At 39.3% G+C, this 15334-nt stretch overlaps 1 protein-coding gene across 2 annotated transcripts in view; it reads right to left on the reverse strand.

Annotated features, from left to right (window-relative positions):
- Window positions 1-8323: 8323 nt before the first annotated feature.
- CWF19L2 (CWF19 like cell cycle control factor 2) overlaps window positions 8324-15334 on the reverse strand; it is a 71029-nt gene continuing 64018 nt past the window's right edge. For both annotated transcript variants that reach the window (XM_032099299.1, XM_032099300.1), the window contains exon 18: window positions 8324-14882. In XM_032099299.1, the coding sequence (XP_031955190.1) occupies window positions 14742-14882 (141 nt within the window). In that variant the 3' untranslated portion in view covers window positions 8324-14741. The remainder of the gene's footprint in view (window positions 14883-15334) is intronic.

Below are 15334 nucleotides of genomic sequence, written 5' to 3' on the forward strand. Positions count from 1 at the left end.
TTTTTCTTTTATTGTTAGCACTTGTAGGAAGCAAGACACAGATTTTTCCAGTTACTGGCATTTAGGTGTCTCATACACAGTTGCTGACAACTAGACCTCCTCAGTCCTTCTCCAGACGCTGTCACTTGGACCTCTCAGCTCTCACAAAGAGCACAACAAGATTACAAAGAAAGTGATGCCTTTTCCTGGTCTTAAAATCAAGAGTCAAGCATGGTTAGAAGGGGAAAAGGGATTTTACCTCTGTATTTATTTTAAGGATCCTTAGGTGCACACGTCCAGGTGGAATGCACCGAAATGCACACCGCAATGCACACCCCCAAAAGATCTGGTATATCATTATAGGTCTTACTAATTAGCATATTTATCAAAAATTCCCCAATGAGAGGCTTGAATGAGCCCCCCTCCCCAAGGAATCTTCCCCTGGATGGTTCTCTCTTAGTTTACAAAATGTGTTCTGGAGAGGACCTTGCTGTCTGGAGCATACTGATCCCTAACTACACAGCTTCTAAGATGTTTAGTCTCCTAGCTTGACAAATAAGTCCAAGAATGTAGGCTAAAAAACACTAAGAATACAGAAGTTATAAAAAGGTACATAAAAAGGGGTATAAAATAAAAGGCAAAATATCATCATGGCACCAAAAGAGTGGTTTGGGGAAAGGATTGAATACAAAGATAGGACAGGGATGCTGGGCAGGCACAGGGTTCAGTACATTGAGCCATTTCTATCCCTCCTCCTTATTGCTTCATGCTTCTCACCCATTTACCCTGATCCCTTCCCTTCCCATACACTTCCCATAATAAATTTTACATAATCCCACAAACCTCTTCTGAAATCTCATAATAAGTTTCACATAGACCCAAAATCCCCCTCAAATTCTGAACACATTTGCAATAATCATGTTTTCCCTCTCTATCAGTGACAAAACTGAGGCTGATGCCTTAAAGGCTGTGCCTGAGTAGGTCTTTTACTGGTCCATTTATCAGCGACCAAAGGTTTTTTGTATCAACTGGATTGTGTTGGCTTGAGTTCCAATTGTCTCTGTCTCACCAAAGGAAGGAATACAATTTCTAGGTATAAAGCTTTTGATACAAGTAGTTAAGAGTTGTTATGTACATGTCAACATGTCTCAATATCAAATCTGAAAGACTTGAAAATACTCAACAACCATCTTGAATAAAAATATCCATAATCACAGCTGTAGCGTAACAGGAAAATATATCTTTTTGTACCTCAGTTTCCCATCTCTAAATAAAAGGCTGAGAGCCTTTCCTTTCCCACAGATTATGATGTATTTGGGACAGAAACTGCTCTTGTTCTGTATAATTACAGCATTTCTTGTCGAATCCTCTTGGAGACCAAAGTAGTAATAAAATAGTGTGTTATTTTCTCTGTTCTTCAAATCACTTTTGTTTCATCAAAGAAATAACTATTAGACAATAAAATCATCATGCTTACAGAAAACTGAGTTAGAGGTCTGAAATCAATATTACCAGGAATGAGCAAAGTCAGAAATACCACTGCATATCATTCCCAAAGTCTTGAGCCATTCCACCAGAATAAAGTTATAAAAAAAACAAACAAACAAAAAAAAAAACAACAAAGCAACAAAACACAAGGATATCGAAAACTTCTGCTGCTGCAGTTGCAATCACAGTGGCAGTCAAGATTCACATAACAACTGTGTAATCTTCTCAAGCTTAGGGAAAGATCTCTGCTACTTTTTGCTTGGGGAACTTTGGAGGACAGATGCCAGCCACATTGTGGGCTTTTTAGTCTGGAGCCAGGGACTCTTCTCAGCCCCTCGAGCAATAGTTTAAAAAAAAGAGAGACCTTTTTGCAAATATAAGCTGTCATGAATCCATAATCAAACTCTTGACCTTTACATCTGTATGTTATTTTTACTAAATTTTCTGTTTCCTGATGCTCTTGCAGTGCATCCAGAAACATGAGCCATGAGGAACACCAGATCCTCCAAAGATACATATCCTATCTGAAATAACAGGTTCACTGTCAGCATAAGAGTCCAGAGCTCAAGGCCAGCAACTCCTCTTCTTTGCTGTGCTCGCTTGAGTACAGAGACCAGAGCTATCGTGTCCCTGGGATTTCTGATGACTTGACTGAAAGTGTCATATTACCCACAATGATGTGAAGCAAGAGATCTCACCTGTTCAAGGGCCTGTACCAGGGAAAGCAAAAAAACCCCAAACACCTGAAATCATTAAATAATATGGTTCATAAAAGTCAGCAAAAATTAAACACAGGGGCTTATCCTGTCAGAGGGAGAGGCTACTGACGTGACCTAAGGGAATACATATCACCATTTGTGCAAGAAGAACTTGAGAACTGGAACTCAGTAGAACACAAGTGACATGTTTAAATTTGACCTAACTGGGTAAAGGAAAAAACATCATGTTCTTTTCATTAAGGGCAGGGGGACAAGGAGAAAATGGATGTGACTGCTACTGTCCAATCTACATCCTTCATTATTTTCTATCAACTCTGCTATTTTACCATGTTGTTTTTATGTCAAAGGCAGCAAAACTACATTCCAGAAGCATCACATGTTGCTACAATGCCTCATCTCATGTTGAGAAAAATGTTCTTCTGAGGTCCTTCATCTTGACTGTGGACTTAAATACAAACTCAAAGTAATTCCCATTCTGCCAAAATTACCTCTTTGCTGTTCTTCACATTTTCAGGATTGTGCTAAAGCTATAAAAAACATATATCCTAAACCTAACAACCACATGACATCTAATAGCATCATAATGATCCTCTGGATCCCACTGCTACACAAGACCAAAGGTGTGAATTGAATAGTGGAATGTACAAACACTTCCAGGGTTTCATTATTCTCATAGGTTGCTTATGGGAGTATCACACATGAGTTAGAGAAGCATAAAATTCCACATATATCATATCTATTGCTTTCTCTGTAGGCCACTCAAACAAAAAACAGCCTCAAGGAATTTTCAAAATCCTTTTTGTTTGTTTTTTTTCTTACCCATATATATCAACCATTAGATATTTTCTTGCTTTTTTCCCAGTTCCAAGGTAAGGGTTAGAAGAGTGTAGGTCCCTGGGTTCTTACAAAAATGTTTTTCTTCTGCAAGTCCTCTCAGATGTTGTCCAATTCCTTTGACTTCTGAAATATAACTATTGGTTTATATGAAAACTTACTGTCATTTTTTGGGGGCTAGCCTCAGTTAAGATCCTGTGGCTCTAGAAAGAGGAGTGCTCAGTTCCTCCCACATTCCCCATCCCTTATTAGAATATTAAAATACATTAACAAACATTTAACATTCAATTCGTGAAATATATTAAACTTTCCCACCTTTAATAAGACACAATTTGGCTCATGTCTTAGAGCAAGAAAATTCAATAGCGTTCTGATGGCTGCAAGTATCACAGGAGAAAAGTTATATTCTAAAGGATATAACTCCTATGTAGGAGTATAAAATAATGACAATAGTTTTCTACATAAAAATACAGGCTACAGTCCAGCCTTCCTGGATTTGAGTTTCTACAATGCAGATGTCTACATGTGAGGCAGATGTCTAAATTCCCATTACAGCCCATGGAGAGCCAGGCAGGACAGGACACGGCTTGGAGTCCATTGACTCATCCCAAGAACACCACCCACACTGAGTAGACTGAACCACTCTCTAGACCCTGCTCACTACACTGACTGAAACAGGAGTTTAGACATCCTCCCTATACTGGTGGTAAATCAGCCCCCCAAACTTAAGGTGAGATGAATTCTACTCCTTGCATCTCACCACACTGAGTAGCAAAAAAGCTACACTTTTTGAAACATTTCCTAGTGAAACTGCAGAACTAAATTCCAAGCGAATTCTAACACATTCCCAAAGAATTGAAGGCTGAGGATTACTTACCAGCACGAGTAACACTGCCTTTGGTGGCTTCTCCGAGGATAAATGGTAAATTGTTCAACGTAAAAAACTGAAATCAAGAGAGATAAGGGGTCTTGCTTGAAATCCATCTACAGTTCCACAGTCATACATCAGGGTCTCTTCCAGAGGATACTGATGGACATTTGAAAGATATTTCTTTCCACATATGGACAAAGTATCAAGCAGATCTGTGATTTAGTTGAAAACAAACACAGGCAATCACTGAGGTACTCAGAACTTCACTACCTCTTGCTGATGCCTGCCTTGGAAAGAATACATAAACAGTGTCAGCACCTTCTCCTCTCAAGAGAGCTTGTCCCAACAGAAGGAAGGGATGCTTGGAGATGCAGACATAGAATCACAGCTCATTATTTTTAATTCCTAAGGGCCATTTTTCTGTGATACTACAAAACTTGCCAAAGGTGACTAGAAAATGCTGCAGGACTCCTGCCCTGCCTATGGCAGTTACTAAACATAAACAGAATGTCACAGGTGAGATTTACCTTTTTTTTTCCCCAGCAGTGGTAGAGTACAGTGGAAAGAAGAAGAAAATTTCCATGAAAGCACAGAGTTATTGGAATATATCCTTTTGGAAAAAGGTGTGGATTACTTGATTATAGGAAGAAAGCACACAGACGGCTTTCAGAATCTGAACATTTTGCTACCTGCAGCAATGTGTTCTATCTACTTCAGGGAATTTGGGACTAAAAAGGAAGCTTCATGGCCACTGGAGGGTGCAAAATTACCCAGCACAAACTGCAGGTTTTGTGCACTTCAAAGCAACCTTTCTGCTGCAGAAATTCCCAAGAGAAAAGTGAAAATTATACTCTCTTTCTTGGCAGAAAAGCTCTATCTGAAAGAAAATTTTCAAAGATGAATTTTATTTAGACTGCATAGTGACAGAAAACTCAAAGTAGAAATATTGAAAGCTTTGCTTAGATGGAAAGGTTACTTTTTAAGGAAGTGTGAAAATTCTCATGAAGAGAACATAAAAAAATCTATTCTCTTTGAAAGTTTGTTTGCTTCTTTTTTTCCCCCCAAAAAAGTCCTTGAGAACAGGAACAAAGCTATGGGATATAGGTCTAGGCAATTTTACACACACCATATTTGAATGTATCTGTAAATATTTATTAATGGTATTTTCACATCTCCCCCAAATATTCTACAGCATCGAGATACTTTCTTGCTGATTTTTTAGAGAATGACATGCATGTAAGTTACTGAATATTTTGTTCTACCTCTTCTTTCCTCACTGCTGACAAATATTTTCCCTTTTGAAAACTTAATTGTGTTTAGAGTCTGGTCAAAATTATTCTTTTTTATAAAGTTAAGAGCAAAAATTATTTCATATCTCTGTTGCACCATCAGTTATTTGAGAGTCTTCCTAACTCAGCCATGAAACCATGGTATCATTGCTTTCTTCTTAGTGCAGGTGTTAAACTTCTCGTCTTTCATGAACCTAAAAGTCACTAGATCTGCTTCACACTATCCCTTCTGGTTTTATCCCCACACATTCCCGTTATGCCCTTACATAGCCCTCTAATAATTTTCCTTTCCCTAATTTTGAGTGGATTATGATCCCTCCCCATCAAACATTGCCCTGTGCTGACCACATCCGTCCAGCAGGGACTGCACGCTGCTAAGTGGAACTCTGTCCCAGCTCTCATCTTCATGTCGGTCGTTCCTCATTAGCAGAATGGGAATGAAAAGTATAAACTTTCCTCTGCTCTGAGTGGGATTTTTTTTTAACTCCTTATGACATGCATGGCCTAATTATGTGACTTCACAACAGCCAGGACAACAGCTGATTTGGTCTGCAGCATGCTGATAGCAATACAATACTTGTAAATTCTAAATCATAATGTATTTGCGGTATTTGAGAAACAGTTTTAAAATGCCAATACTAATACTATTCCTTTCCCATTATAAAGAGTAGAAAAATATATCAGAGACATATGATTGTATGATTTTGTTAACAGTTCTCAGTCTTCACTGCAGGCTGCAGATACCCAACTTTTCTAAGCCAACTAAATATTCTGAAGGTCAAGCACTACGAATAATTGCTAACTTCCAACTTCAAGACCCACTTGTTCAAGTCGAAAAGGTTCTTTCCCAGCTCCAAACTCTCTCTACACATCTTTGTATATTTGTTTTAAATAATAATCCATCAGGAAGACATCCTTTGTACAGATCAATTCCCTCTTCACGACTACTTGTTGCATTGGCCATTCATGGCTGCTAGAGTGAGATATACTCAACCTCTGGCCAATACAAGCAAAAAGCTGGGAGTAGGCCTTCAAATACAGGGATCTTCACCACAGCATGGCAAAAACAAGGGTTTTGCTCAGAATTGTGACTACTCACTACATTTACCACAAAAGAGAACTCTCCAGCTTCAAATGGCGACTATGAATCTGTGGGCGAGTCAGATTTCCGTATCTCCAAACAAAATAAAACTCAGAATTAATTCATTTCTTTAATCAAAGAATTGAAAGGAATAGAAATTTTCTGCTAGGCATGCTGTCAAACTGACAAAGTGACTCAGCAAGCAGAATAATAGGTCTGTAATGTGATTATATTCGGGGATTCAGGTTGGGGTTTAGACATGCTGTTAAAGACTAAACTGAAATAACAGATTTAACACAAAGTTGTCAGGCCTGCAGTTTTAAAAGGTCCTGCTGTCAGTCAATAAACAAGTGGGAACTCAGTGCAAAAAATAATTGGCTGCTGTGTCACCTTACTGGGGCTTCATTAGTAAATATCCTTAATAAGCTGATCCAGATGTGAAACACAGTTCCTGAGAAGGTGATAGTTTTTAGATTATTCCCCAAGACCTGTCCTCTTACACAACAGACTCCTTTCAGGAGAGGGAGATGATCAATAACCATGAAGCCCATCTCCAATAAACAGACCCTCTCTCCAAGACCCCAGCTATTAGGAAAGGGAGCAGCACAGGTCTCCAGGAACTCTCCAGGATCAGGCAGTGCCAGTCTACTTAACTAAGAGTCAGTCACATACAGAGGAGCCAAGCACGATATCACACAGGAGAAGCACTCTTGTTGGCACCCTCAAACACATAGTGCAGTCAATGTGTTACAGGGGAAGAAAAACCCCAGCAAAACAAAAAACAAAAACATGCAATGAAAACTGCATAGCCAGAAATCTTCTGTGAAGCTAAAATACATCAAACAGAAGTTGCACAAAGATGTCTGCATAACCCAAGTAATGCATATAGGGTAAATTAAGAAAATGAAACATTTTCTTAAATTGAACTTAAACATTTTCTTAAATTTTCTTAAATTGAATGAAACAATTCTATTGCCCAAATAATGCAGACACGTGAAAGACCACAGGACCGGTAGCATCAGAACTGAGGAATCACATGATGATAAAAACCAGAGTAGAGCAGAGGGGCAGAATGACATCCCTTGCCTGCATGCTGCTTTCAATGCATCCTAGGATACAACTGGCTTTCTGGCATGTGAGCACACAATGACAAGTCACATTCAGTTTCTCATCCACCAGCACCACCACATCCTTCTTGGCAGGGCTGCTCTCCGTGACTTCTTCTCCTAGTCTGTTCTCATGTCTGGGATTGTCCTGACCCAGGAGTAGCACTTAGACTTGCTGAACCTCATGAGGTTCTCATGGGCCCACTTCTCAAGCTTGTCCAGCCCCCCAGGATGGCATCCTGTCCTTCTGTTGTGCCAACTGCGCCATCCAGCTCACAACCTCTTTGTGAGTCCTTACAACCCTCTTGCATGTCCTTGCTTCCCAACATTAAAAAACAATGCAAGCTTTCTAGCATTGCTGTTTTGTTAGGCAGGGACTCACTGACCTTTTTTAAGTTAATTATTTAATATGCCAGAATCATATTATTGTTCTCATCTACCTGTATTCCTGTTTGATTTGTGTAAAAAATACACTAAGGAAGACAACCACACTGTTTAACTGCAAGACTCTACTTGTTTTTCATTAGTGGAAACGAAGACAACAAAATAATCAGAGACAGCAGTTCCCACCCAGATTTGATTTGGAAGCTTTGTACCGAAGCTAAAAATAAAAGACTGTGCAGTCATAAATCATTTAAAACTGTGTTCATGGACAAAGAGGACTTCAAGGCTGATGTGTTCAACTGAAGAGGATGGGATCCCAGGCGTGCACAAGGACCTGGGATCTGAGAGGACTTTCTAGGTGCTCTAAGCAACCCAAATCCTAGGCACTGGGTTGGGGCAGGGGATGTGCAAAGGCTTGGGGGCAAATTCACTTGGTCCAAAGAGACAGCAGACTCACAGCTGTCAGAGGGAGCTGTGTTTGTCAAAACCTTCAGACACACAAAGTTCATGTTTGCAAGAAGCTGTGAAGATCAAGGTCCTGAGGATGAAGATTTCCTTGGAGAATGCTATTCTTTTTTTTTTTTTTTCCAGTTTAGAACAAAGTTTTTAAAAGGTTTTGTATTTGATAGGAAATATAAAATGCTGTTTATCCATAGTCTTGCAGACAGCTACAGAGACAAGAACTACTCACACAGATGTGAGATGAATTCCATATCATCTGTTTGTCTTCTAATACTGGCCAAAGTATTCTTGCTCTAAAGAGAAAATAATCCAAAAGCTTTCCACAGAAGACTACACTTCAATAAAGTGGGGAGCTGGTGAACAGGAACCTCTCAAGAAGCCATGTGTTGTTTTTAAAAAGAGGTAATAGCCAAATTCTCTGCCTTCCTTCTCTGCCTTCTGTCCACTCTGCCTTCCAAAGCTTATCAAGTTGTTTGGGGCTTTTAAAAATCCTGAATCTATCTTCATTACAGATAAAATTTTCCTCAGTTTTTCAGGGATGGCCAGTAGTATACACTTTAAATTCAGCTAGCCTGACTGTAAATCACTCCAAGAACTCGTGGCACATAATAACAACCAAGCCTCTCAAAAGTCCTTCCTGCTGGGTGGTGGCCCTGTCACTATCTGCCAGTAGCAAAGGGCAAAGCTTGCATGGTGCCGTGAATTAAATTTGTGACCAAAACAATCCTGATAGGACACTAAAAGTTTCACATATTGCTGAGCAGTGTTTTCACATCATCAAGGCCTCTCCTGTTTCTCCCTCTGCCCCCTCAGCATGCAAGAGGTAGGGAAGGGGCACAGCCAAGCAGATGACCTGAGTGGGAATGGTATCACAGCAATGTCTCATTTTCAGCCCATTTTTTTCCTATGGAAAAACAGAATACAATCCTGGAGTTCATTTCTATCTCAACTCTCACAGACGTTTCTGACTACTAAAGCAACTCTTTCTATTGCATTTGGTACTTGAGATGCCCACAGCAGCCACACCTGTAGCAAGAATAATGGGACCAGAAGTTGCAGCAAGTCCATCAGCAACAGTCTAAGTGATAGCATGAAAACAGTTTAGCCAGTGCACACAAATATCGCAGGGTGAACATGGATGTGGCATCAATTGCTGGTTGCTGCAATACAGCATTACTGCTTAATTTTGCAGATGACTCAAGAGGGTGTAAAAAAATAATTTAGAAGCAGAAGTAGAATTCAAAATTATCTCATCAAAATGAAAATAAAAAAGGTCTATAAAAAGGAAATGAAGTCAATAACAATAAGAGCAAGAACACAGACTTGGGTATAATTTGCTATAATTGCAAACTGTGGACTGGAGAACAGGAGAGGATCTGAAGGTTGCAGGGAGTCATAGGCTTCACTATGTCATAGTCTCCTGAAATAGGCAAACTGCACTGGGGATATGTGTGTCTGTGAATAGGAGGATATTCCACCAACAGTGGCATCAATCCTCTCATATCAGACACAATGCTAACACTTCTCTGAGATATCATATCCACTCTCAAGACTTCCATCACATCCCATCTTAATGAACCAGAGAAACTCTAGAGCACCAAAGAATCACAAGAAGAATAGAAAAAAACAACCTACAGGAAAACATTGAAAGAAAATGCACAGTTTAACCTGAAGACAAGAATTTGGAGACAGCCTAACTGCAGTCTTCAGATATGCAAAAGCAGCCTCCAAAGAATGAAATAATGTTTCACACATTCGTAACAGAAAAGACAATAAATACTGAACTTGAATCATGGACAAATCAGATTAAAGATAAGCCAAACGGTTCATGATAAAAACAGACCTAGGAATGCCAATACCACAAAGGCACCTGAATTTCTCCTTGAATCAGCAAGATAAAATTATCTCCTGTCCTCCTCCTCTGATTCTATGGATGCCACAAACCACTTATGAAAGGCTTAAAGTTTACTTAAGACATTTTATAAATCCAGTATTAGCAGATTAAGTAAATGAACAAGTAAAGTTGTAATTCCTTTTGAGTACTTAAATCTACCTTCTCCTCATGATAAGGGACATTCTCTGACATTTTTAATGGTGTAAAGCTTCGTGTAACTCTAGTGAAATCCCATGAAGTCTCAGCACTTGTTCCCTAAATGTAACTAGTACATATCCCAACACACACAGTTACACAGAGACCTGGAGTGCGGGTATGTAACAAACAGTAGCCATGCCAGGCTTTGCACCTTTTCCACTACGTAACATTAGCAAACCCTTACTGTCAGCCATGGGAAAGGGTGATTCAGGCAAAGACCCAACACTGTTGTCAGTCTTGGTGGCTAAGAGGTTGAACCAGCCATTCCTAGCAAGTACTTGCCAAGTCTTAGCAAGTATTGCTGAGATGAGTTACCTAATGAAAAAGCAGCTTGGATAAGATAATGAAGATCTAAGTCCTGAAACAGCAGCCAGGAAAGAAGAGAGAGGGACTGAAAGATCACAGTGTCACCATTTCTGATTCAATTTGCTCATGTTAACTGTAAACTAAAGGCCTACATACCCAGTTCCAGTTGGAGATGCCATCATCCATAAAGCCATTATGACTGTTAGTCGTTGTCGTCCACCTCACTGGCAAGTTCTCAGGCCTCCTGAACTGTGGTCAAACATTCAAAGAGCTGTTCTACACTAAAAGGGAGAATACTGGAAGAGATGGAAGAGCTGCAATGCTTTCAAACAACTGCAAAGCACACACCTGAAACTGGCTATAAAAACCATCTAGAGACATAAGAGATCACATGGTAATCCCAAATGAAGGCCTGTAACCTGTGACAACAGCCAAGGGGAAGCTGTACAGTGGCAACTGTATTTATGCTCCATTAAATATTTATCAGCTGTTAGCTGCTCATATCTTGTCTTACAGTGCTGTTCCAAGACATTTTCACATAAAATATCAGAACCAAATAAGATCTTAAAATCCCAGCAGAAAGAGCTAGGAGAGACTTGGAAAAGTCATCTTGTCTGGTCTGGAAAGCAAACTGTATCTATCTCTCATTCCAGATTGCCAGGTGACCAATAGTTGTGCATCAATGGCCAGAAATCACAAAGCAGAAAATCTTGAATAAAAACACTACCTCAAAGACAGTGGTCCATGAAGAGTATCTTCAACTTTATTCTAAAATGTTAATTGTGCTTGTGGGTTTTTGCAAAATTTGTTTTTACTGCATGTATGCTGTAGTGTACTTGCTTTACAAAAGCTAAAAATTTTAAAATAATGAATTAATGCATTTTCAATTCTAATACAGAACTTAAAGTTGGCTCATCAGAGCAATTTCAGCCTGCTGCCCTCAGACTGCATGTACAAAGGCACATGCAGCTTGAGCACTGAGGAATGAACTTTTTACAACTACCCACCCATCAAGAGCTCAGACTCTGCTTTCTCTAACGTAACCAATGTGCGAGATGTGCCTCTATGTACAGTGCTTAGGTAACACCCAGGAGCCAGGGAGGGTAAAGATGCTTGCAGGTAAAGATGTCTTGTACTCTAGTACCTAGTCCTAGTTTACCTAGGATATTAAAGATCTTGTTTACAAAACAGCTACACTTAAAGCAAGAGCGTAGCAGCCTATGTTTCCGTGACTTTTCATAACTAGTCCAGTCAGAATTAGAAAAACATACTTTAATGATAAAATGACAAATGCAGAAAACAGGAAATGCTGAAGAAAGAACTCTCAAGGGAACCATCAAAATTTCTCTTCTTTCATGAGATTTCAAGTGATTGGTGAACTGCCATAAGAATTACTATTAGCACTTTTTCCTTTCAGAAGAGTAGCAGCACATATTACACAATATTCCTGTAACACAGGGCAGGACATGGACATAATCCGATGCCTGTTAAATCACACTTGTAGATTCACCTGAAGAAAGAAGATCCTTTTCCTCCCTGGTCACACAAAAGAGTACATAGAAGCATATTTATAACAATGTAAGAAACCAAGCTTCCAATCCCTGTTTTCCCTAAAGACACCTGAATTTATATTTTCTACCTCTTAGTGCCAAAGAACTTAGTTATTGGGTATTCTTCCAGATGAAAGAGGTCTATTTAAAATATTTCAATATTTTTAAGAGTAAGTACTGAAGTCTAAGCATACCATGCCTCCCACAAGTGCCCTCACAAGCTGTGTTGACTGTCATGGCCTCACATGAATATTTAGAGATACTAATGAAGAGGAAGAGCTTAAACTGACAATATGCATGTCTGGTCTGTGATCAATTACAAGAACAAACTATTCTCAGTGTATGTGGAAAACACAGTCTCCCATTCTAAAATCTTCTAACAGGGTAAGAAACATTCTCCTGTATCACCAGCTTGAGTTACCCTTCTCCCATATTCCAGAGTCCTTCCCAAAGAATACCAGTAGTTTTGCTGAAACCAGAATAATAAAATATGCACAGACCACGAGTCAGAGGACTTTTCTACATACAAGTTGGATATCCTTTGGAAAACACAGCACTTCCCTTGAGGAACACAAATTCTGAGAGAAGTCACGTCAGCAGAATTGCATTTCCAGCACAGCACTGGATAAAGACTTTTCCATGGCCTTAAAAGACAGTCACCTCTGCTGCTTCCAGCTGCCATCCCAGGGGGCAGATGAGACTGGAGGCTACATATGTTTTCAGAGAAAACAATTTTTAGTCATGCTTTACACCACCAAAGACTGCACTTTAGCTAAATTTGGTTCAGCATTACCACATTCTAAGCAACTAGTGGCAGCTACTATTTCACATCCTATTTGCTAAGTAATCTTCCCAGTAGCCTAAGGAAAATCAAAACATACTGGAGAACAGTAGAACTGTCCCTTTTATCCATGGCTTGCTGGTGAACACAGTATAAATCAGACATTAAATCACTAAAATTATCATCAAAGCTTACTTTTAAGTTATTTTTCTTGCAGTGACACCAATTGACAAAGATCCTACAGAAAATAACTCACAACACAGCAGATTTTTCTCTCTACCAGACTTATTTGCCAAAATGTGGCAGTGGGGTAGGAACAGGGAAAGCGCCAGCTCTTCAGCAAAGCTGCAAAAGACCACCAAGGGACTAGAAATGAACATGTCATCAACCCTGTAATATTTCGTGATCCATTTCTTAACCTGAGCAGTTCACAATAGTTAACAGAGTTGTACAGAGCGATAGTTCAGCAGGAAAAGACACAGGAAGCATGTTGAGACAGTTACACAAAGCCTTAACATCTCCTATACCAAGGGCCTTCCACCTTCCATCATTTGCAGCCCCTCCCTGTAGCACTGTACACAAGTCTGCACCCTTTCCCTTGTGCTGCTGCAATGTTTCTATCCATGTCCTTCTGTCCTTGTCTCCTGTTCTCCTTGTTCTCCCAGCTCTGCACCTGCAAAGCCCAAGCCTGCTGTGTCAGGGTTTCCACAGGAAGTGGTGGACACTGATGCAAGAATCATCCTTTCCCCACCTCACACTTCCTACTCTCATTTCCTAACTTTTACACAAAAGAAAAAAAAAGTCTGGCAAATAAAATGGTGGAAAGTGGTCACTGAAATAGCATGCAGGCATTTCCTAGTGACATCCATGCTTAACAATCAATTAACATGCAACTCTTGCCTCTGGTCAGAGCACGCTTCAACCAGCTCTAATGGCATCACAAGCAGGAAAAACAAGCAGGGATTTTGAGCTGGTCTTGATGAAAACTATTAGGGCAAAGTATTATGGCAAACCACCTGTGGCACTACAGGGGATGCCCAGGGGAGAAGAATCACCTAGGGAGATCCCTGTAATGATTTTCTTCGTTGTTGGCCATCAGAGAGCATTTTCCCTTGAGATTCTTCTTTTACTGTAATCAGAGTAACTGTTACTATTAAAGCTATCAATTGCCACCAGCTATGGACTGTCTTATTATCCTTTGTGCTTGAAACACACTACTTCATATTGCAAGAAAGTACAAAAAATTGCATTCATTCTTCTGCAGGAGGGCAACAGCAGGTTTATCAGTCACATCCTTTATGAATGTTTGTGTTACTGCAATGACCTCAACTTAAAGACCACAAGGACACAAAAACCAGAAAACTATTTTCTGTACAATTTCGTTCTGCAGCAATGTATTTGTATTAACCAAAACATTCTTAAAAGATACACCATTTTCTACAAAAGTTCACCATGATAATTAAGCACTGGCTAAATACAATATAAAAAAATATCAGTTGTCTCAAAGATTATAAAAACTCCAAAAGCAAAAGTTACATTTTTAAGAACTCAAATGGCCACATAGATATTATCCTTTTGGCTCAGCTGAAAAAGGAGAAACTAAACTCACTGTACAAATCTGGTTTTTCAGGCTTGCAGGTACATGTGATCCAGTGTCCGAAACAGATCATCAGCAATTAAACAATATCCTATACTTTAAAATATATTAGCAACACATAACACATTGGTGTTATCCTTAACATCTGAAGTATCCTTTAGCAGAATTTATGGCTTATATAGTCCTCAACTCCAGGCTGTTCTCATTCCTTCTTTTTGGTGAAGTCATACGGTTTCCACCACTGTGCAAACTGTAACACCTTCTTCCTCTGTTCCTCAAAGTTCTGTCTGATTCCTTTTCTCCAGAGCTGTGGTTCCAAGTCCAGCATGCCACCAATAATTTCCTTTGCAAGTAAAAGTAAGATAGATAATGATAAATGGAGAATTACCATGTTACTTAACACTATCTCATCACAGAATAAAGAAATACATATTTTCAAGTTATGAGATTGTCCATTTTCTTCAAGTGCTAATTAAAACTTGAAATTCTGAAAAATACACCAATTTAAACACAGAACTGCAGTTGTTAGATGGTTGCCTCAGCAAAATTCTTGTAAGCACAGCACATCAATGTACTGTTAAATATCCTAGCAGTGCAAGACGGTTAATCCATTTTGTGATTAAGGTAAAGTTCAGAGAAAGAAAGCTGCCCACTTTGCTGTTCCTGGTGTTATATTTCTCCTAGTCACTCTTCATGTTTTTGAAACACTGATTCTTTCAGAAAATGTTTGCTGTGACATAATAAAGAAAGGAAGAATTTACTACAGATCTCCCTGTATATACTATACATTGTACA

The sequence above is a fragment of the Corvus moneduloides genome, chromosome 2 (genome assembly GCF_009650955.1).
Source record: "Corvus moneduloides isolate bCorMon1 chromosome 2, bCorMon1.pri, whole genome shotgun sequence".
Classification (NCBI taxonomy): Eukaryota; Metazoa; Chordata; class Aves; order Passeriformes; family Corvidae; genus Corvus; species Corvus moneduloides.